At 40.8% G+C, this 23980-nt stretch overlaps 3 protein-coding genes across 3 annotated transcripts; 2 read left to right on the forward strand and 1 right to left on the reverse strand.

Annotated features, from left to right (window-relative positions):
- Nucleotides 1–811: 811 nt before the first annotated feature.
- LOC148830010 (rab15 effector protein-like) lies at nucleotides 812–1942 on the forward strand. The gene is made up of 2 exons (XM_088924132.1): nucleotides 812–922; nucleotides 1002–1942. Exon 2 carries the CDS (start codon nucleotides 1110–1112, stop codon nucleotides 1827–1829), a length of 720 nt encoding a protein of 239 aa, XP_088780258.1. The 5' UTR covers nucleotides 812–922; nucleotides 1002–1109; the 3' UTR covers nucleotides 1830–1942.
- A 721-nt stretch (nucleotides 1943–2663) lies between these two features.
- Nucleotides 2664–16381, reverse strand: LOC148830011 (NADH-cytochrome b5 reductase 3-like). Its single transcript, XM_088924129.1, has 9 exons — nucleotides 16168–16381; nucleotides 14725–14850; nucleotides 13131–13203; nucleotides 12112–12218; nucleotides 11737–11866; nucleotides 10003–10086; nucleotides 9060–9145; nucleotides 8080–8179; nucleotides 2664–7283 (listed from the first exon to the last, which is right to left on the reverse strand). The coding sequence occupies exons 1-9, from the start codon at nucleotides 16183–16185 to the stop codon at nucleotides 7111–7113; spliced, it is 897 nt and encodes a 298-aa protein (XP_088780255.1). The 5' UTR covers nucleotides 16186–16381; the 3' UTR covers nucleotides 2664–7110.
- endouc (endonuclease, polyU-specific C) lies at nucleotides 16127–23861 on the forward strand. Its single transcript, XM_088924131.1, has 8 exons — nucleotides 16127–16209; nucleotides 16308–16566; nucleotides 17827–17926; nucleotides 18513–18624; nucleotides 20159–20280; nucleotides 21164–21276; nucleotides 21487–21640; nucleotides 23024–23861. The coding sequence occupies exons 2-8, from the start codon at nucleotides 16556–16558 to the stop codon at nucleotides 23282–23284; spliced, it is 873 nt and encodes a 290-aa protein (XP_088780257.1). The 5' UTR covers nucleotides 16127–16209; nucleotides 16308–16555; the 3' UTR covers nucleotides 23285–23861.
- The last annotated feature ends 119 nt before the right edge of the window (nucleotides 23862–23980 follow it).

Below are 23980 nucleotides of genomic sequence, written 5' to 3' on the forward strand. Positions count from 1 at the left end.
GTCGGGAGTCAGTGTTCAAAGCCTTAAAGATGAGCAGAAACATTTTGAAGTTCTGGGATCAGCAGAAAACCAGTGCAAGGAAGCTAAAACAAATCTAAAATGCAGAAGCATGTTTTTGATTAAAATCTGAACAGCTAAGGTCTGAACACACTGCAATTTAATGTTTGCATGCAGCAAACACCGCATCAAGTCTGAAAAAGACAAAAACATGCAGTAATAGATTGCAAGAGATCCAAAAATTACCCCTTCACAGATAAAAAAGACACTTTCTCAACATTATGAACATGAGCTTTAGATGCAAGACATTTGAATATTCAAATTAATATTCTTTTAAAATGGTCACATCCCCCACCTCGGATTCACAAAGAGAATATGGAACCTTATCTTTTTTCCTCACACGTGTATTTAAACATACTGAGGAGTTGTAGTGGATACAGAATGTTTCTGAAGGATAAAGATGGGATGCAATAACTAATGAAGTGTAAAGTTAGAATGCAAGCAGAATCTTAACTGAAATGGTCAAGGTCAGTAAGTGGAGGAGGAAAAAAAACAAGATTCAAACCCTTTTTAAAAATTAATTTTGTGTCTGGTAGTTTGAAATGCCTGACAGGAATATTATTGCTGTATTAAGATGCATTACTGAGAGTGCCCCTGCTCACCCATCTATATAAATGTGTGCACAACATTGTAGCATATGTGAACCAGTAAATTCCTTTGGGCATAAATAAACTGTGGCCTTCACAAAGCCTTTCTTCGCCTGATGAGTGCGATTACAAGTTTGCACGTTTAATTTGCTAATGTCTTCATAAACAATATTCTTAGGTAAAAAAAAAATTAAACTCTCCTTTGCTCTTACCTTCCCTGCCAGACCGTGAAGGCAGACTTTAGCCAGCAGGAACAGGCTCCACCCTACAGCTTAAAGGTGAGGAATCGGGTTTCACTGCTCATTAGCTGAAGGTCTGCACAGCATAATTCATTGTGCTCTTCATTTTTCTTCCCAGAACAACTCGGAAAACACTTTTCCTGGCTCATGAAAGGGAATGGAGATGCAGAGGAAGAAGGGGCTCAGTGCTGATTTCACTGCAGTTGCAGTGTGATCGATTTCATACATGGGGCAGACAAAGTCGCAGGAGCCTGCTCCAGACTCCAAGCCTGACATTCTGGGGGATGTTTTTTGCCAGGGCATCGTTCATGCTTCCCAGAAGCTGAAGGAGTACCTCGGGTTCGAGGACCCGCAGAACAGGCTGCAGCCCAGCACGGACACGCTGAACGAGATCTTCCTCGTCAGCTTCATCTCGTACTGCGCGGAGAAGGGCGTGGAGGAGCACATCACCACCAGCACGATGACCAAGCAACAGCGTCTGCTCTTCGGTGTGGACTGGATCTGGACCATTCTTGGGCCGGACAAGAATGTGAAGATCCAGTTCCCAGTCCAGACGTCGCAGATGTCTGATCAAGCACTGAGAAGCCAGATGCGGGACACAGAGAAGTGCTATGGGAATATAAAAGAGATCACACTGGCAGACGCTCTGTACAAAAATAAGAGCAACTACGAAAAGCTGGAGGAGTTTTGTTCGCTGGTGGGCAGGGACTGCGTGGGGATGTTTATAGTATTTGGAGTGCCGGGGAAACCAAAGGACATTAGAGGAGCTCTGCTGGACAGTGTTAAGAACAGAAGGAACAAAAATTCCCCTCCAGGGGATGTGATGGTTAAGGATTTCTTTCTAAATACAGATGAATTTCTCTCCACACGTGAGATGCTGGAACGTTGCTGTAAGAAGAAAAATAGTCTCAAGGACTTGGGCAATGTTTACATCAATTTTCTCTAGTGAAATTCTCATGTCCTCTGAATGGGTTAACCGTTTTATTACCGACATGCAAAGCAGCTTAAGGTAATGCTTAATTTGTATGAGTTTTCTTCAATAATATTATATTATTGGAATATAATAATACAATATTGGAAAGCAGAATTGCTATATGGCATATGATAGTAAAAGTACACTTTAATTTTGCCCATTTAATTATTAAATTGTATCAATAGTATTTTTTTTATAAAAGATTAACTGTACAGGAAATGCCTTTTATTTTCAAAACTATGAAGAAAGTAGTTGTGTAAATTCACTAGAACTCAATAGAATAGACAGGAAAATCTTTAGAATTTAACACCATTATTTTTGAAAGCTGGAATGTTTCTTAATTTCCATCCACGTTCTAATCCCTTCATACAACAAGGGTTACAGGGGGTCAGAATTCCGGCACACTTTTATTAGTTATTTTTTTACTGCTTTTATGTAATATAATATGCCATTGTTTAATATTTCTACCTAATATGACTAGTTTTGCAATTAGTAAAGACTAATAACACCTGTAAAGAAATGAATGTATACTGTCCTTGGCAAATTTAAACTTATTTTCATAATGATGACCTAAAGCAGTGACATTCACTCCTGGTAACTGGAACTGAAAACAAAGGCAGCTCATAATAGGTTTACATCTAACTGTTCAGGTGTTCAGGTGGTAAAAACAGCAGGTGTGTGGGTCCCCAGCACCAGGATTAAAACCCTTCAGTTATATGAACAATTCATCTATTAAAGTCATTAGAAGTCCAGAGTGGAATGAGAAACTGTTTGTTTTAGACAGGTAACCTTTTCACAGTTCACATCGGTTTACCTAATTTATCAAGTTAGATAATGACTTTATTTGCAGAACAAATACAGGTATGGTTGTTTGCAAAAGAGGAGGGAGAAGATATACCTCAGGTCTGACTCAGCACTGAATTTCATTCAGCATCGTGCAACATTCACACAATCAAGTGCTCTCAATTATCATCACATCATCATATACTCTCTGTGAAATAAATCCAGTGTTCTTTTGGCAAAATATGCATGTGCAAGGTGATATCAGCCTTCAAGAAACTATCAGTAGTTTGCTAGCAAGGCTAAGAAATAATCTAATTGCAATTTAAAAAATGGAAGCACACTAGAAGAAAAAAAACATCCTTAAGTAAATACATACATTCATAAGCTCCTGCGTAAATCAAATACTGACAAACAATTGTTCAGAAGGATGCTGTAATCAGTTTAATATATTTTAGTCTTCATTCATCAACCAAATACAAAGCCACCTTCTAGACGAAGTATGGTCACCCGGCCCATTGCTCAGATTCAGATGACAGTCATTCATCATGTCCACTTAAAGCATACGTGTTAAAGTGCAGTGTTAAATTCTCGGAGCACATATTGAAAAAGAAACCTAAACAGCACTAGGCGACTTCACAAAATCTGGCATAGATGTTTCACAATGTAAGCATTTAAAGCATTTATAGATTTATTCAACTAAAGATGCCTCTCTACAGCATATTTGAATAGACTGGAAATACCAGATATTAAAAAAATGCTTGGTTACAGTTTTTGTTGCATATCAAGCAGTGATAATAAACTGTAATAAATGCAAATGTAATAAAATGTAAATATCAATAACTTGCGGCAGTTTGAAATACAAAATGTACAGAGCCCATGTACGGAACAGAACGCAGTCTCACACACCTGTAAAAGGTGGCATCTGTCCACGAGGAAAAAAATGGTTCCAGAGCAAAATGCAAACGATATACAAATACTGGGATCAGCTGATAAGCAAATGTTCCTAATGGCACAGCACTCGAAAGAAAGACCACTTCAAAGCATTTAGTTATTATACTCACTACAAGAGCTCTCAATGGTATTTAAGACCAATAAAACTAAGCAGACCTGGTCTTCTAATACCATAATGAATACTAATAAAAGCCTACAGAACTCCTTCAATATTTCCTTAATGTGCCCTGAACAAAGCATCCTTTTAAGGACATTTTTATGGTCTTGACTGTGTATTCTGTGTATGCATGATCAAGACTGTGCAATCTGTAAATCCCTGTGAACGTGAGAACACTATCTTTTTAAGTCTAGAATACGGCACTCTGGCAGTACCTGTGCTTCAAACATTAAGCCTTAAGGAAAACTAAAGGCCTTATTCCAACAGATATGTTGGCAGCAGGGTAATGAATTTCAATTCAATTTGACCAAATCACTACAAATCCACTGCACGTGTCTGAACAAGAGAGTGCAAGACAATTCAGAAACTAAAACATGACAGATTAGGTAATGCAACTACATAAAAATTGCTTAATCTTTAAATCTGGCATGTAATTCTCAGAATAAATATAATGAAGTCCTCTGTGTTTCTATCTATAGTTGGGCCAGGGGTATGGAGGGAGAACAAGTTTGAATGATAAAAACAAGGCCAGTGTCCTCCTGCAGTCTTTAAATTGATAGCAAAACCACAAGAGCAAAGCAGAGAGGCGTTAGAGGAAAAGGTCAATACTCAAAACCGCCTCCCAACAAAACACTGTTGTTTCCCCACCTCTTTAATTAGGGAGTTTATCTTTAATTAAGAAGCACCACTGAGCCACACTCAATCAGCATCACCACCGTGTCAGTAGTGATAAACATCACTACAGTGAACTAGACAGACTGCCTGGTCCAACAGTGCTGATGAGCCCTAGCGACTTCCTATCACTGTATCTGGATCGCATCCCAGAGGAGAAGTTAGGAGAGCTAGGAATGGAATAGGGTGTTATAGCTACTTCTTCCTACAATACTCATTGTTCTGTTTCCTAATTACTGCAAATGCATCTGGAAATGTTTCATGTTATGCTCTGCTTTAGTCATTTCTCCAACTACCTGTGTGGGCCATGCCACAGACAGGTTCTTCTCAATTGCCTGAACACGCCAGGAGGTGGGGCTGGAGGAAGGGGCGGGGCTGGGGAAGGGGGTCTGTGTGGCAGGAGGCAGAGCTGGAGGAAGGAGCGGGGCTGGGGAAGGGAGTCTGTGCTAGGAGGAGGAGCTGGAAGAAACTAACCTTCTCCAAAACAGATGATCTATGGAGTCTGTGCGCCAGGAGGCGGAGCTGTGGGAAGGGGAAGTTGTGCATACATGTCAGATGGGAGTCGAGCTACAACAGTAGATCTTGTGATCAACCATTGCCAGACAATGAGAAAAGCTGGACAGAGGGCACAGCCAAGCCCAAGAAGATCCTTTGTCACATGGATTTTCAGGAATGGGAACAGGTATGTAATCTTATATCTTCACTGCCTTACTGTACCTACAGTATAATGTTATTCATGAAAACAGTTTTGCCATCAGAAGTGTTCAGCGAACACCCCACGCTGGCAGAGGAAAGGTTTTGCTGCTGAACAGGAGGTGGTTACTGTGAACATGGCAGTTACCAGTAAAGCCATTTGCTGGAGGGAGAACCAGAGGTTCAGCTTGTGAGATAAGGGCGTTTTTCAATAGCGTTTGGATAGCATAAGCCTTTCCACCACTGCCCGAGTCTTCTGGAGGCAGAAAGAAAGAACTGACCCGGGTCCTTTTTGAAAGGATCAGTAAATAAGGGGGCTGAGGCAGCAGTAATTAAAGGCAAGGCTTTTCTGCCTGTATGTCCACTTTTACTGTGCATCGACTGATCTGGTGAAATGCTCTCCATTATCTTCAGAGCATAATGAAACTTGAAGCCAGTGAAACACCACAGATACTAGAGTAGATGAAGCAGGCCAAAGCCAGGAGAAGAGATAGGATGATCTCTGGACGCAGAGTCACTGTCAGTGTGCAGGGTCAACGTGAAGGAAAGATCAGAATGGGTGCAGTCAGCTCTGTGAATGGTGTCACTGCCCACATCCCTGTGACCGGGCCACTGTTAGATATCATGGTGTTCTTAAGAGCAACGGATGGCAGGCTTGTGCCACAAGAAGGCAAGACCTGCTCAGCTTCCACCATCCAGCCCTCAGCAGACAGGGCCCTGGGGGTCACTATATGTACACATATGGAGATCATGCCTCCATGATCCCAGTTCCTGAATCCAATGCAGAGTCCAGTGTTCACCTCATGATGTTTGAAATGATAGAATGTAACATTAACATGATCGACACAACATCGAACACAATGTTAATGAAAAGCGCTGGCCTGACCAATGGGCAAGAATGCAAGTGAAGTAAAAAATTACAATGTCTGTATTCTGTGCTTCTTTACACTTCAATAGTTAAACCATTCTGCATCATGTATCATTTGTAAAACATTAGCAGCATGATGGCAATGCTATATTTGCAAATCAAGTTATAGTTCTGAGGTTTGTGCTAAATGTTCTGAAAATGTGAACAATTCCTCAAGTATTGTGTTCAAGCAATTGAGAAGAATTGTAATATGTCCACAAGTCTGCCTTGTTGTGCAATGACACATTTGCTCCTACAGAATTGTACTTATAGTTTGCATTAAATAAGCTCAATGATGTTACACTTTACAATCTGCTAAATCTTATCACCAATGTGACACTCTAGAACAGCTGAATGCAGGTGTTGTAGTACGAATGTTGGTTTGTCAGTAATTTGAATGAAACACTGCCACCTAGTGCTCCTTGCGTGTTCCTTTTTCTTTCAGTCTCCATGTCTCTGCACCTTAGTATTGGACCCTTCAGGATTTGCATAGCACGTATGCATAGGATAATATCAGCATAGCATAATTAAAACCAAAATACATTTTCCTGGTAGATACTGCAGTAGAATACTTGCTTAAAATGGCATTTTTCAGTAATCCAGCGTTCATTTGTCCTGTACATTAATACATTATGTGCAGAACAAAATAACTTTCCAACAAGTAAAATGTATGCAATGTGAAATCATCATCATTAAGGATCACTTGTTGAGTGACCACTGTCTTAGTTGTTTTGGTCTCTACCAATTTTTTCAAGTCGAACTGTGAACTGGGACACAAAGAACGTTCTTGCTCCCTACAAGCAGTAAAGAATATCTCGTTTGAGAAATCCAGACATCAGCTATCATTTTTTTTTTATCATTTACAACAACAGTATCAAACTGTTCGCGCTGCTCTGAAGAGGAATGAACACATCCCTTCATGTTCTACGTGTTCTGCTTTAGGAGGTGGAGGCAATAGCTGGTATTCTGCACATTGGAAACATCCCTGCTGTTCTGCCCGAGTTGTAGTCCTAGCGAGGAAGAGTTTAAAACATGTCTTCTACTGCAGTTTCAGTGCCTCACTCGTACCCTGCGCTGCAAAAGCTCTGCATCTAAAAAGTGAACCTCCTGCTGTTGTCGTGGCCCACTTTGTCCAGGTTCGGGTTGCAGGCAAACTGGATCATAGGCGGAGGCCCACACATCAGGATGAGGGTGTCCTCCCCTGGAGGCGGCAGGTGGTTCCTGATCATATCCTCGTTGACAAACCCTGTGCTGTAGTCCCAGTCTAGAAAACAAACCCACAAAAAACCTTAACAACTGACTCCATACATTGGCCATTTACCCTCACTTTCACTTAAATCGCCTTTCATCTATGCATATAAATCACTCGGAAGCATTTTAATTAGACCAGCTGCTCAGATGTGTGTGCGTGCTTGTAACTCACTGTGCTCAGCCACACATGGGAGAGCTACGCCGCCCTGCTGTTGAAGCCGATAGCCTGACATCCTTCAGGAAATGGCTGAATAAGGTCCTTGGATCAATTAGCAACTAACTCACACACTAGTGGGCCAGATTAGCCGAATGGCCTTCTCTCACGCGTAACCTTTCTTCTTTTTTGGAAATGAAAAACAAAAGAATCACACATTCAGCAATGGAGCACGACAATGACAGAAACTCACACGTGACCCTTCCGTTGCTTTCACACTGCACAGCCAGGGAAGTTACCAGTTAGAACTGCTGTAAAAACAGTGCCAGTCATCAGAGCAGCTAAAGCAACCACCCCTGCACCCCTCTGCAATGACTCCACACATTGCAGCAGTATCTGTACCATGCGTTGGGGCAAAACATATACTTAACACACTTTACAACCATGGGGTAAAAAGAAACATCTTGTCAATCTCATTTTTTACCACAACTGTTTCCATGTTTAGGTCTTTGTTCTACAGGAAACTGCAAAATATGTCAACGGGCAGCATTTTATCACAAATTATAATAAAGCCACAGACATGACTCCAATCATGAGTCCTTGTACGTCTTGACAGCTGGCCAATAACAGGCCCTTTCTCTTCTGCTTTTCTTACCTTCAGGAGCTCTGTCTAGGGTGAACCAGAGCTTGAAGCGAGAGGGATGGTTTGCCTGGATTTCTTCCAGCTCTGGACGCAGTAAGATGTCCTTCTCCGTCTGCAGGTGAAAACCCAAATTAGTTTATCCTAAGATTTGCACAAAGCTCTACTACAACTCCATTCACCACAAGAAATAAAATCACACCAACGTGTGATAGTTTCAAAAAGGCAACGTTACGTAACAGTACATAAAAGGCTATATTGTACAGGTAAATTTAACATCAGCACAGCTTATTCAAAGTGTACATAATATATTACTTGCAATGCAAAAGTATATTTATGTTGCCATTTTACAAGCCATTCACCTTTCATATAGCCTGCTGGAGCAAAAAAAAACAAAATAAGAAAAAAAATAGTTGTCAGCAAAGGCAGCCTTTTAAAAACAATGACTTAAATGGATTTTTATTTCTAAACACATGCCATCAATGAAAAGATTTCTCTTTTTGGATGCAGTGCAAGCTGGAAAGGATATTATTCCTTTTAAATGCTAATGGCCTCCAAACACAACCAGCCTCTGCTAACAGTGTTAATGGGGAGCTGCACTCCCAATTCCTCAGATCAGTTAGAAATTTCGGTAACAAAATAAATTAATTGACAATGTAGCAAAATTTTACAAATTCCGAATTAAGCACAAAATTGTAAACTTTGTGAAAATACTGTAAGTCGCCCTGTTACAGGCGAGAGTGAGAGTTTGTGAGAATTGCGACATGGAGCTGCCCCTTCACTTCAGCTGGCGTTTGTTCAGTTTCGTTCTGAATTGCAGAACACGGAAATTTAGTCTGCTTTGTGATGTAAACAGATGGTTTACATGTTATTGTGTGCATGCTACTTGCACTGTAGTTTGAAATGCACATATCAGGGCTGAATCTTTATGATCCCCAAACATAAAACTAGCCTTGCCGTTTCCCTTTAATCTGCTGTGCTACAAGTTTGCTTACCTGATTTGCAAACAGCAAGTAACACACAGTTTTGTCCTCCTTATCCTTCATGATCGCTCTGATTATCTGCAGCATGGGCGTAATCCCTGAACAAACACCACATTGCACATTCAAATACAGATCACATACATCAGATACATTTTGGGGATAATTCTGAATTAGAAGACTAATGGCGTTGGAAGCACTTTTTGTCCAATCAATTAGGACACAGATTTCCTGTGAACATGAAAGCATCATACAGTCTATTAACACAGTATCAATAATATCTCAGAGCTGGTCTCTGACAGCGTTTCCCTGCATAGAGCAGATCCCACTTCCTTAAAGTTTGCACCAGTCTGCACCTCGGTTGAAGCATGAAATCATATCCGAAAGACAAGCATTTGTCTGTGTCTCTCTGCTATGTAGTGCCCCAGAGCATGGTTTGAAGAAACTGAGATGACTGCAAGGGAAACTAGAACTCATATCCATTATCCCTAAAGCCTTATCTTCAATGAAAAATTGATTTATACATTATAATGTGATACAGCTGAAGCATGGAACACGACATCGTGTAACTAATCTCTTTACTTTTTTTATCTGTCCAAATGCAGACTCACCTTAACATTTCAATTGCCATTCTGTGAATGTACCATTTGTCAATTGTGCAGAAAATAATGTTGTTCTTTTTGAAGCATGTGGAAACAGAACTATTTCTTTAAAAAAATTAAACACAAAGGAGAAAAGCTACGTCTGATCAACATACTAATGGTGTTATTCTGAATATTGTTCACAGTGCTTGTCAACAATATCTTCAAGTTTCACAGTTTGGGGAATTCAATCTGTTTGCAACACTCCTGCGCTAGAAATCACTACAGTGTTGAAATATGGTAAAAGTCTAACAAAGGCTAAGGATTGACTAAACAAGCAAATATTTGGCTTTTCTTTTTCAGAAAATAATACTTACCAGTCCCACCAGCTATCATCCCTAGATTCTTGGCAGTCTTGATCACAGGATCAGACTTCTTGTCTGGGCGGATGGCAAATCTCCCTAAATCCAGAGAGACATTTGTAATGATATCATGCACCAACACATTTCTTCACAGCAAGTTTCCGAGCTGATTTCTTACAGGTGTTTTTTAGTTCAAGAATATTCCCTGTTAAAAGTTATACAACTATGAAAGCTTAATAGTAAATCCCTTACAAAATGAATATACCTGTTCTATTTTTGTTTCTTGCTGGATTACCAAGTTCAAGCCCTGTGCTTTCTGAATTCTCCCATAATAAGAATGCTAATAATCACTTGCATTCATATAGCAGTTTTTGTCCCAAAGAATCCCAGAGTATTCCGCAGACAGGAGGGGTCCCCCATCACCATGAGTGAAGTGCAGTAGTCACTTTGGTGATGTACAGCAACCCAGATATTATGCACCAGAAGTCCCCAGCAGGCTGATCAGGTAAAGAAGTGAGAAACTGCTTCACCAGGTCATTGAGGGGGAGATTACTTCCATGAATGGTGCTATGGGATGTTCAATGACCAAGGAGTCTGACTTCAAACCGAGTTTCTGTTCCTGCTAGACAATATCCTCAGTCACTATCCTGGATTGGAATATCTGGTCCACAGGGAAGAATACCAGCTACTGGTCCTCTGCCTCTTGTATCAGCAACCTGGTTTTACCGAGTCCAGACAAAATCAAGCTACGAGGTAATATTGCGTAGATGCATGCAAATAAATACAAACACTGAACGTGACTCATAAATCACCACATCCTGCCTCTAAAAATACAAGCTTTAACAAAAAGACTACTTTGCAAAACAAACAACTTCTCGCAGCCATGCGAGACCCACTGACTCTCATCACATGTCACTGTATGGAACGATCTGGCTCCACTGTGACAAAGCAGACCTTCATAACCTCTCAAGAGCCGTGGCTTTAGACTCCTGTACTGCTGTTGAGGTTTCCCCAGAATGACAGCCATTGCAGAAACTTAAAAAATTAAGAGTTCAGAAAAAAAGCACATACTACAGAGGACAAACATAGCTAAGAGACGTACTAAAATTGAACCTTCGGCACATGATAAAATATGCAGTTTCAAGTTCAGCATGTAGGTCGAGTGTATTATCACACAGACTTTTAGCCACTCAGTTCTGTGAAAAAAAACAGCCTTGGAAAATACAGTTAGAAGGCCATTTGAAACAAGTCATTTGAAAAGTTCTAACTTGAAGGCTGGAGCAGAATGTGTTAAATATCACTCCTGGAAGGAGATTCAAACACTGTGTTCATTGTTGGAACAGCTGCATCTGAAAATGTTGACAAAAGGGAAGGACTGAAAAGTCATCAGTTAGAAAAGGCCTCTGACTTGGCACACCATATCAGATGACAGATTCCACGTATTTCACCAGTCCACTGATGCCGTCTGTTGTGTAATACTAACAACACAGAGATAACAACAACATAGACACTGCAGAAGACAACAAAGAAGAAACAAATGAGGAAAAACTGAGTGAAAACACCTTGCATAGAGAACACAAAGTATTTTACACATAGAGGCTTCAGTCCTTAAACATACAGCAGCTCATAATCTGCCATATCCTGCTAATCTTTAATCTGCAGAATGAATTTGAAAAGTAAAAACTGGCCTATTACTTCACGTTTGTCCGATATTAACCAGCTTAACCCTTCACCCACTCAGCTCCTCACCTTTCCCCTGATACACAAGCAGCCCACTTGGACCCCGGAAGTCAATAGTATCACCGATCCGAAGGCTTTCCAAGTACTGGGACATCTTCCCGCCCTCAGGAAACTTGGGGTTAACATTTTTGTAATAGATCTGAAGAGAGACCAAACATTAAAGTTAGTTCTAATTTAAAGAACTGCGTGAAAAGCATTCAGGTATAATTCAAAATGTTCATTGTTCAAAAGCTACTGCAAAGTTGATTAAAGCTCTACAAAATCCAAAAAGAAGAAAATGCACATTATGGCTCTTTGTCACTCTTTGTTCCTACTGGTACGCAGACATACACACAATGTTTTTACACCTCATATATCCACAAAAAAGTGAATTTCAGTTCCTACCTTCACAACCAGGTCTACAAAACCCTTGTCATCATCACTGGACACTGGCGTGTAGGGTCTCACTACAAGATTCCCATCAATCTTGGCAGACAAGTAAATGTGCTGTCCTGAAAAAGGAAATATTCGATTAGATCACACAGAAAACAGATGGTACTGGAATGCCTTTTTAAGCGCAAAATCTTAAAATCACAATTCTTCTTTACTTAAGACTTCTAATGACAAATGAGAAGAGTTCATTCACTCCATCTGGTAGCTGGTAGATTATTGATTCAAGGATCTCATCCAGGATCAAAAAGCTATAATTCTGTCTGTAATAAATGCCTTAGTACTGCATTTCACCATTATAATGTAACAACCCATTATTTATTTATATGCTTTGCCTATATTTCCTAACATTTTGTTAGAAATATTTGTTTCCCCACATTGTCTAAAATCTGTAACTGACGTGTCCATAAACATCTAAATCTTCTTTCGTACAGTATGTACACTCTTCTAGCTCAGTGTTTCCCTTTATGTATTTACAGTTCAAGGATTTGCTGCCTGTATGCAAAAGTCTGCACCTGTCTGCTTTAAACATAATCTGCCAGGAGTTTGCCCACTCTTGATTTTTATCTAAATCTGTCTGAATTTCATTTGCTACTTTGGCAACGTTTCCTAACCCTGCTGTTTTGTTATCATCAGCAAACCTGATATGTTTACTTGTTATCTCAATATCCGATTCATTTTCTGAATGGCATACAGGCTGTAATTTGAGGAGTAATCTTTAATAAGGAACTCTATCAAACCTATCTTTGTGGAAATCTAAAAACACCACAGACTGCACTCTGCTTGTGTGCCCTGTGATGGACTGGCATCCCGTATAGAGCGCAGTCCCGCACGGCGCCCTGTTCTTCCAGGACAGCCTCCGGGCTTCCACACCCCGCTCCAGGAAGAAGTGGCTATCCTACATCGGTACCCCCGAAAGCAAAAGAGAGAGACTGTGTGGCCCCAGCTGCAATCGAAAGCTCAGCTCAGCTCACCGATGGGAAGCCCCAGGACATGACTCTCAGACGGCAGCACGAAGCGGAACTTTCTGGTGTCGTGACTGATGATCTAGAATGTCAACACAAACACAAAAGAAAGAAACAGCATGAGTGCTAAGAGCCGTGACACACAAGGCCTCCTGACAATGGACGGACGGACGTGTGGCTTTTTACTGAACAATTACTAAATTAGAGAGAATTTTCTAGCTCATTTTTCACACCCTGAGTGGCTAAACTGGTGGAGTGAGAAATCTAATATAAACAGGTAGTTCTGCAGAAGCAACTGACAGAGGTTCAGCAGCTGTGCTTGTACTACCCTGCCCTGTCCCGATAACAACAACCTGACACATTTCCATGGAATAAAGCAGGGGCAGGCAGCTCCAGCCCTTGTGTGCAGGTTTCAGAGGCAACACTGCAGTACCACCTGATTAAGACACGAAGAAAACGGGCAGTTTGACTTCCTCTCCACTTAGTTCCATTAAGACAAGAAATTCTGAGATGGAATGAAAACCAGAAAAAAAGTGCCCCTCCAGGTGTGGAGATAGTGAACCCCAGAATAAACAAGCATGGCTGGGGAAACACTGACCGGTTTGAAAGCCCTTGCTGTGTCTGACGATAAATCAGCTACACTGGCCTGCAGAACACCTAACATGTGAATATCCTGCAATCCTTTAAAAAAGAACAACATAAAAGCATATCTCCTAACTTCTGGGATATGCAGTGGACAGAGACAGCTCCATGCATTCGTGACTTTACACCGCACAAAAGCGTGACGTGTCTGGAGTCAACATTTCTCAAAAAGAATAGATGTCCTGGCCGAAGACCTGACTCTCTGTGGTCATTAAAAATCTAGGACTAGGAGTGTTACCCCAGTGTCCTGACCAAATTTCCCCCTGGCCTTTACCAATCATGGCCTCCTAATAATCCCCATCTCTGAACTGGCTTCATCAATCTGCTCTCCTCCCCACTGAGAGCTGGTGTGTGGGGAGTGGACTGGTGCACTATGGCTGCTGTCACATCATCCAGGTGGGGCTGCACACTGGTGGGGGTGGAGGGGATCCCCATTACCTGTGAAGTGTTTTGAGTGGAGTGTCCAGAAAAGCGCTATATACTGTAAGTGTTAGACATTAGTAGTAGCAGTACAATACATATTCTTAATCAAGTAAAATTGCAAAAGCTATGCTGCGCGTCACAGGATCATTTACCGTATTCGGCAAAGCTGTGTTTTTTTGTGGTAAAACATACTGTATATAAAAAAACTTCAGAGTTTGTCTTATGCATCTAAAACTACATACTTTGGAAAAAGTATTGACTAACTTACAAGGGGTATAATGCAACACCTCTTGTTAAAAAGCATCACATAATGCATGCTCTTCTGAGCACTGTATCTGCTGCAGTCAATTCATATTCCTTAACTTAACTTCTCAGATTGTTTTCAATTTCACTCACCTAGACACCTGACAGAAAAAAAAAGTTAAGTAGTTTTCCTGGAAATGTGTCCACAGGGTAGTTAGAAACCACTGAATTGCTAGATGAAAGTCTGTTACTGACTGAGACAGAGATGAAAAGCAATAAATGAATGTTATCTCACCTCTTTGTCTATGAGTCTTAGAGGGTACTTGACATTGGGATCCTCAAGAGTTATCGCAGGTTTTTTCTTTCTGAAGAGAAGCTGGCAGATGAGATTGCGAATGTAATTATAACTGTCTCTGATGATCTGAAAAAGACAAGTGAAAAAAAAAACATAATGCACATTTTTTTAAGAGCTACACTGTCATAAGTTAGACTCCTACTATTCTGGAAATCATCAAAAATAAAATGTACCTGCGGTAGAAGTGCAAGATTACATTTTACCATTTTACAACAAAGTTAAGAGCTTGTCTTTTTTCATTAAAAAAAATCTATCCATATGTAGTTGCCAATGCTTGACGTTTAACCCTGCCTGTAAAATATCCATACTGTAGTTTAAAAACCTCGGTGACAACTTTAGAAAGGCTTTTTCATGGGCAGCAGAATATTTCCCCGTCATCTTGGTATATAAAGAGTTAACATTTCATGCCTGAAAGGCTATCAGCACAGGAAGTTCATCAGCTTGGGCTGAGGTCCTTGAAAGAAAAAAAAACAGCGAAAAAAGTTAAGTTACAAGTGTTTGTTCGCTATGGTAGCTATTCTTGGAGAAACATTCTCCTAGAAGTTCGCTGAGTTACTGTTTCATGCCTCCAGCCACACAAAATCAGGTGCAACGTCGATTTTCTTCCCCACATCACTTCCTATTATCGAGAAGGTTGACGTTTTTGCTTTACAAATTAGTGTCTAGCCTTTAATGCTTATAACACCAAAATTCAAACAGAAAAAAAACACACATACAAAGGTTCACTCTCGCACCACGTCATAAAATGTAAAGTGAAACAAAAGTAAAAAGATACCATCCGCGCTGACGTTAGTTAGTATCTGCTCTACATTGTATAAAAATTCATACTATTATAATGAAATGAATTTTGCAGAACGAATACAACACTACTTCGAAAAACGACGGACCACGCATACAAAACTATAACAGCTCCTGCACATTCAGTGAGGCCATAATACCAGCGATAACCTTCTAGCAGGAAAACACGGGCGCCTTTGCTTAATTGCATTAACAATTTGCATTTGCATTATTATTGTGTATTATATAGTCTACCAGAAATGTGTTTTACAGACATATGACCCTAATTAGATGTTGACCAATGCAAGCGCAAAGCGAGACCTAACCTGGACAAATCTACCCCGACCGTCCCTTCATTACAAGTACAGGACTTAAACGTTTAACAACATAACAAGACGTCACTGATTCCCTTATAAATTAATAAAATAACTAAAAAGCTTTTTTTATTTTTTTCTTCCCATTAGTGCTGCGCTAATAACGCTATAACTACAGTACGTCGTGCCAACACCAGTGCAATGAGTCAGTCAGCTCCTCAGTAACACCATATCTGCAATTTTTCTCAAAGCAGGTGATTTGACGAAAAAGCCAACAAGTGCCAACACTCACTCGCAGTATAAAAGACATTTCGGCTTCCTCCAGATGCCACAGGTACGCAGATCCTGGACTTATAGAAAAACACTCTTTGCAACTTCTGCAGACAAGCCCCACCCCAGATCACGATTCTTTTTTTTTCCTGCTCCTCCCAGGCGTCCAAGACAGAGAAAAAATAAACGTCACCACGAGCTGCTGCCAAGCCCTCCGGGCCCAGAGAGCCAATCGCTCCGGACCAAGACGACGCGGAGGCACATTAGGAGGGACGCTCTCGCTATTGGACCATGCGTGTGCCAAGGAGCCTTCATTGAGCTGCCATTAAAACTGCCTTCGCTCTGAGTCACGGCTCGGAGCAATAAGGGCTACATCTGTCATCTTTAATTAAGAGTCTGACAGCGGCGCAATGGCCAAAGGGTAAGAACACACAACAGGCACCTTATCTGCGCTGATAAGATGGTTGGATTTTTTTTTTCTTGTGTTGTTGTTATTGTTCTCGAAGATCGCTTTGAAGTTGGAAAAGCGGCTGCGTGTCAGTATCCTGAAGTTGCTGCATAGATTATATTGTAGAAAGGTGTCGCGGTGACGCAACTCGGCTAGCTAGCGGGCACCCGGTGCCTTCACCTGAGGGCGTTTTTGGGGTACCTTCGAGGAATAAAGGACTGCAACCAAAAGACATCAATAGGTGATCGTCTGTGTGATTATACGTAATGCTCATTTTAATTTTCCTCGACCTCCACGAATAAAGCCGACCTGGTGAAGCGAAGAGCAAGAACACAAACTGATTACTAGTAGTACTTTTTAGCAGGCATCCACAAAAGACCGCTTTGCGGTGTTTACTTAAATATGCCACCACTATTGCATTACACACCGTATTGTTCACTAGTGTCTTCAGTTACGTGAAACTGTTTTCTGCTTTAAACAATTACAAATCCTATGTACGGAAAGTGTGATTTTTTTTTCCTGTGGAGTAAAGGAAGACGCATTCAAATTTCCCTTAAAGGTTGAAAAGCAAGTAAGTGTAGCGAGGTGAAATTATAGCGTAATGTAACGCTATTCAAATCTCACTGTCAAGTGATCTCGCTCGAAAGTAAAGGAGTACCCCACCCTCTCTGTCCCCGAGTTACTTTGCCAATTATGTACTGCATTTCTTTTTCCTGAAATGATTTTGTCGCGACTTTAGAAATGGGAGTTCTCTTGGGTTTGTCTTTTGCCGAGCATTTAACCAATTAATTAATGGCTTTTTACATTTAAAAAAAGCTTAACATTAACAAATGAACTGTGCTAAGTACTAAAATCTCTGTAAGTAGCAGGAAATTAATTATTGAAAGCCTGCGGGCGGCTCTCTAGATGTTTAAAATTTCGTTTTTGGTAAAATGGTTTCATCACCTGGGTTCCACAGCCAACGCCCGAACTGTTAACGTCCTCAGCTTCCTTGAAATCTTAATGTTCTAATTTCACTTCCTATATTTATAGTCGATTTCCTTTGAATATGAAAGCTTTAACAAATGAAACAAATTCTCCAGTTTTTGTGCTTTCTGTTGGACAGCTTCCCACTGAAATGAAAAACAAACTACTCTCTTAAGCTATGTGACTGTGTCCTAGTAGATTTGACCATTATCTTTATTTTTAGATAATCAGCGAAAGCGTTGTACTGTACTCCTCTCATTCCCCCAGGCAAGGGATCAACCAAGAGCTGTCCAGCCTCCTGAACGAGCTGTGGGTTTTGGATGAGAACCGTCTGAAGCCCGGGAAAGACTACACCATCAACCTGCAGGTGTGGCTCACTGCCCGAAACCTGTCCTGTCTGGCAAATGGCGGACTGAGCTGCTTTGCGCTTGCCTAGAATAATCTAGTAATCTTGATTTAAATACCAAAATACGAGAACTGGTTTTGTTGGTAAGTCCGATGTGTAGTCCTTATCCCCTGTTGTTGCGGAGCCAGCGTCATAATACTTGGAGTTAGTGGAGCACCTACAGCGATATTGAGGGACGAGTAAAGTTGGAATTTGTTGTTGACAATTCCAAGGAGCAGGTGATGGATAAAAATCCAGTGACTACCTCCTAAACATCTTGTAATTTACCTGAGTGAAATGCTGCAGAGTTGTTTTGCAGGGATATCTACTGTACCACTCTTTTGAAAGTGTTCATACTTGCTTGTTTCAGTAGTTTGTGCATATGGTACTGTAGAGGTCTTAGTGGCTGAAATTTCTACTCGTGTTTGTTTGGCACTGGACAGTAGGAAAAGTGTAGTGTCTCTTTAAGCAAGCTTTGTGGAAAACTTGGTGGATGAGGGTGGGAGTCTTGGCAGGCAGTGAGCTGACTGTTTCTTGTCCCTCGAGATTCCTTCTGTGTGTCTTTCAGGGGAAGGCAGGCTATGTTGCTCCAGGCAGTAACACTGCCAGAGACAGGGCCCGTGCGCCACTCTTCTCTCACGTGAATGAGGACCGGCTGAGGACCATCAAGACATACGCGTGTGAGTCATCTTTGTGCTCATGTGTTTAAACCCGTGTTTGGCGTGTGTTTTAAACCTGAGAAAAGTAAAAACAACAGTGGTCTACTTCAGTGTGCTGCACGCTGGAAAGTTCATCGTGTTGCACCGTTTTGGGAAAGATACATCTTGTTTGCTATTAGAAAAAGACTGGGCATCCTGTTTACAAAACCGCGACGGTGTAAAACATGGTATTACTTTCAATTGTTCAAATGTTTTAATGTCTCTGTGTCTATAGACTGTAGCTGTGTATGTCTGCTGTGTACATTGGGATAGTAAACTCTCAGATTCATTATTGTTGCTTTAGGATTTGTATCTGACGTGTCTCACAGTGGGTTTTTTTTTAGAAAAGTGATTTTCATATTTAAAATAATGTATCTAACACTGTTCTGAAATGTTTGTTTAGATCACCTGATTAACTGATGATTATTTCTCCAATGAGTTTTAAAGAAAATGCAAAACTCCCTCTTTTCTCAAAGTTAAAATATTTTTATGGTTGGAGGCATTCCTAATGAGCATGTGTCTCATAGCCATTGTTTGGCATGCTAATCTTTGTTGCATAACAACCACTAACTGTAGCCTTCATTTTCATTTTTGCTTGTATTGAAATGCATCTGTTGATAAGCATTTTGAAGCAATTGTTGTCTTACCCTGTGATATTCTGCTGTTGACAGGTCAGGCTGGTGCAGGATTGTAACTCTGGCAATGAATGTGGACATTGAGCAGCAGGGGCTTGTGAGAATGGCTGAAGCTCATTAAGGGGGATTTCTGTTCCTTCTCCCCTTCAGAGTACTTCCAACTGTACAGATTGAAACAGTGTAGGAAGTGTTAAATCGTGTTAATTGAAAGGTTACATCCTTTGTCTGTTTCCTTGGCTGTGAATCCCTGTGTTTCAGCACCAGTGTTATCTGAGACAGCCCTGAATCTCACACCCCGATAGCAATCTGGGAATGTAACCTTGCATTTAGCTGCACAATTAAACAGTGAGCAAAGACATTAACCTGTGAAAGTGAACTATCTCATAATTTCACAGGTTAATGTCTTTGCTCACTGTTGATCTGTAGTATTTTATTCACTGTGCTACAGCGGAGTCAATGAATTAATTATGCTGATTAGCCAATGGTTTTTATCTAAAGTGATTTACATTTGGACCCCTTTACATAGCAAGGTATTTTTTACTGGAACAATCCGAGTGAAATACCTGAGTCAACGATGCAACTACAGGTTCTCTTCTAGGATTTGAACCCTCAAACATCCAGTTACGAATCCCAAAACCTGATCCCTTCTCCAAATCTTCTGTTTAGATTAGATTTAGATTTAAAGGGGAGAATGATCGAAACACCTTTAAAATAGCTTCAGCCTCTCCTCACAAGTTGCCACTGAATCATACTTGGTTACTGAACAATTCAGGCTTCTGAAGGTCTGGCACATAAATTGTAACAGTCCTCTGGTGTTGAGGGAGGATGAGAGGTTAAGGACTGGGTACATGTGTCCACCTGATTATTGGTTCTGACTCTAGGTTTTATGAAGCTGCTGGATAACTATGAGATGTCAACTGGAGTTTCCGAAACTGTCACCACTGAAGAGGTGGAAGAAAACAACCTCTTTTTAGATGCAGTCTTAAATACTAAAGTCATAAAGGTATGCTCTGGCGATATGTAATAGTACAATGATATATGTTGATTATGGCCACAAATCCTATGCTGTGGTGTGAAATTGCTGTATTTCTTTCCTTTACTATGAATTCATCTGTCTTGCACATATATTTATATCTTTTTAAATACTTAAAATACTTTACGTGAGTTACCTTTGTAAACTACCCTGCTCAGAGGTACAACAGCAGTATCTGACCTGGGATTTGAATCCACAATGTTTCAGTTTTTTAACTATTATAGTACCTGTATAATAGGTCCAGAGCCCCACCCACTACTATACACACAGCAAATATTTACTTTATGTATATGCTGTATGTATATTTTACAAAGGAAATTACCATGGAAAAACATGGAACAAGTAAAGGTTTATTCCATGCTGAAGAGAAAAGGGACACGGGTACGGTGGAGTCTTCTTCAGGTGTCCTACATAAAATCAGGTCTTTTACATGAAAAAAATTTAAGATCATAGCTTGAAAATAAATTCAAGTCTGGCTTTGTTTAATCAGCGACAGATGGAAGAAAGACTCATGTATCCTGTAGTTACAGAAAACGAACAGCTTTTAATGTAAAATGTAAATCTTAATTAAAACCTGCTGTAAGAATGTCAAGAGTTCCTTAGTCTGAGAGTGGCCTGTTGTTGCAGATGGGCTGTTAACTAAAGCTCTGTGCTCGTATGAGTGTAGGGTTTCCATAAACATCAGTTAGGATTCTGAAAAAAGAGAATAATTTGTGAGAAATGAATGGTCATTTTAAAGAGTTAAGCGTCTCATATACTGTTCCAAGCTAGTGGAGAGAAAATGGAGCCGAGTGAAAATCGCGTGCAGTCCTGTAACGGTTTCTGTCCTGTGCTCTGTGCCCTTGTCCCACAGCGTGCTCACCAGTACCTCGTTAGTAAAAAACAGGCCAGCCCCAATATGGCGGAGTTTAAGAAGCAGCTGTATGACATCTGGTTTCGGCTGTACCACAGGGACAGAAGTGGCGGGTACGTATCCCCCCTGCCAGAAACCAAAGCTTAATGTGAAACAAAAAATATCTGTTTAGGTCTAGTTTTCAAAAACAATTGGGATCATATTATTTTATATCTCAAACCTTGATTTTTGATAACCACTTTACTTTAGAGGGCCTAGGATTGAAACCAGATTTGGTTTCTGATCGTGCTGCGAGAGTCTGCTCTTGAACTCTTGTTTTGCAGGGAGGATTCTTGTGGGTTTGAGCACGTGTTTGTGGGGGAGACGAAGTATGGCAAGGAAATCATGGGTTTGCACAACTGGGTCCAGTTCTACCTGCAAGAGAAGCTCAACAACGTGGATTACAAAGGCTATAAGGCCAGAGACAACAAAGACACGGTGAGAGAGCACTTCCAGAATCGCCCACCTTAAAGAGGAGCATGAGCTTCCCTAGAGCAATTGCTTAGAGCGACGTACTAGGAAAACATCTGTCAGAGCTCCGTGAAGTTGACCCCTCCTAAAGGCATACACATTTGTTTGTGTAGTTGAACGTAGTATTTGTGCTTTTTTGCTCCGGAGATATAGCGCTTTCTCTTTTCTCTGTACGCCCATTTCAGACCAGGAAATATTCTAATCATTCTTTTCTGATCTTTCATTATCACTTCCCCGATGTCAGTTTTGCTCTTCTCTTTTCAGTAAATATTCCAGCGTGGTGTTAGTGCTGACAAAAAGAAGCTTTCTCACAGCGTCTAGATTTGGAAGTTGAGTCAATATCGACACGTTTCTGTGTGCCCCTACCTTAAGGAATTTTGTAGCAAAATCTACCTTAACTTCTGTTTGCTAATGTCAGTCCAGTCCTGAACAGCATCCAAGTCTTCATCTATTTCCTCTGCTGCATCTACAGTGTTTTCCAAGTCATGTCATCTACAAGTATAACTGTTTGCTGAAGATATCAGAGTCTAGGTTCTATAATCATTTAATTGCACTTATGCATATGATGAATAAACTGAACTGGACTATATAACTGACTGAAATGAAAGGCATGAACATCATGGTGGTGGTACAGTGGTTAGCATTTCTGCCTTGCAGCACTGGGGCCCTGGGTACAATTCTTGGGGTGCTGTCTGCGGGGAGTTTGTATGTTCTCCCAGTGTGTGCACGGGTTTCCTCTCCAGTTCTGTTCTGTCGTTGATTTCCATCTGCTGCATCTGTTCAATTCTAAATTTCTACAAGCTGCTGAAGATTTTCCTTGTCGGTGCGTTCTAGTGCTGCTCTCAACTCTGCCTACTAACCTGCTCAAAAAATGATGAAATGATTTTGAAATGAAACCAATCCAATCCTGTTTCAGGGTCCAAAGGGTCAGAACCTCTATAATGTCTGATTTTGACAATATCAAGCTAAAGTTACTCAATTGCGATGCTGGGAGCCTTTGAACATTACCTTAAGTGACCCAGAGTCAGAACCTATTGCAAAGCAGATAGTGAACTACCTTTAACATGGCCTGTGTCAGTACTCTGTCTAAACCCTGGCTGAAAAGTAAATTGCTAGTTCTGTAGTTCTGAACAGCCGGGGGACGCAGGATTGGCCAAGACCTTTCATTCAAAAGATTCAGAAATAGAAATGCAGGCCTCATAGTCTTTTTTTTTTTTTTGCTCTGAATCCAAACAAATTCTCAGTCTGTTGGCCGAAATTATGATGAAATTTAATGCCGTTCCAGTGTATCGTTAAGGTGGCAGCACTGTTCTTGTTTGCATTTATTATCTACTGTGGTCTCTCTTCTAGCCGGATGAAGACGATCACGTTTTAAATCTGCAGTTCAGCTGGAAGGGCCTGGTGAAGCCAGTGGGCAGCAGTTTCATCGGCGTCAGCCCGGAGTTCGAGCTCGCTCTTTTCACCTTGGTCTTCCTCATGTCCCAGGAGAAAGTCACGAGCACCCTCGTGAAAGTCGACGAGTACCTGCTGGAGATCGTGGTGTGCCGTCATGGGAGGTCCATTGGAACCTCCTACCCAAAGATGCTGAGCAGCAACAACAGGCCCCTCTAGTGGCCCAGCTGTGCATTGCACAGGCTGAGCTATTGCCCTGTCAGATTCGTCCTGCAGTTTTTCAAGTATTGCGTTACTGCATTTGTATTCTAATTATTTTAGGTCATTGGAGACAGTAGTGATAAATAGTTTGAGTTCAGAGCTCCTATGGTTTCCCTCAACAAATGCCTTCAAATTTCAATATATGTATTTTCATATTCTCAACATATTATTCCTCTCTGTATTGTAACTGGCAAAGTTAAATTCTGAGTCCATCTGAATTGAGAATTGTTTTCCAAAGCAGGTCTATCTCCACTACTGTGCAAGATGAATGTGTATGGTGTGAGCAGTCCTTGTGTCTCAGATTGAAAGGCAATGCAAAATGCACACCAGTACGGGTGAGAGGGGAGCCACTTTGTAATGTCTTGTGTTGATTTGTGTATTTCAGGGACATGAAGGCCTTGCAATTTAAATAAGTTGAAAAGTGTCCATTACTGACAAAAAAGTGCCTTTGTTTACTTTTAATTGCTGACTGTTACAAGAAGTGCCTTCTATTTTTATTTGATATACTGTAAACAAATAAATCTTTTGGAGTAAAGATATTGCTGTTTATCCATTATTGTGTTAAAGATTGTGTCAGGGAACAGTACCTACTGCACCAGTCATACGTACTTAACCCAGACCCTGACTGACATTTCCTTACAGCCCTTGTTCAGT

Source organism: Atractosteus spatula, chromosome 8 (assembly GCF_055471065.1).
Source record: "Atractosteus spatula isolate fAtrSpa1 chromosome 8, fAtrSpa1.hap1, whole genome shotgun sequence".
Classification (NCBI taxonomy): Eukaryota; Metazoa; Chordata; class Actinopteri; order Semionotiformes; family Lepisosteidae; genus Atractosteus; species Atractosteus spatula.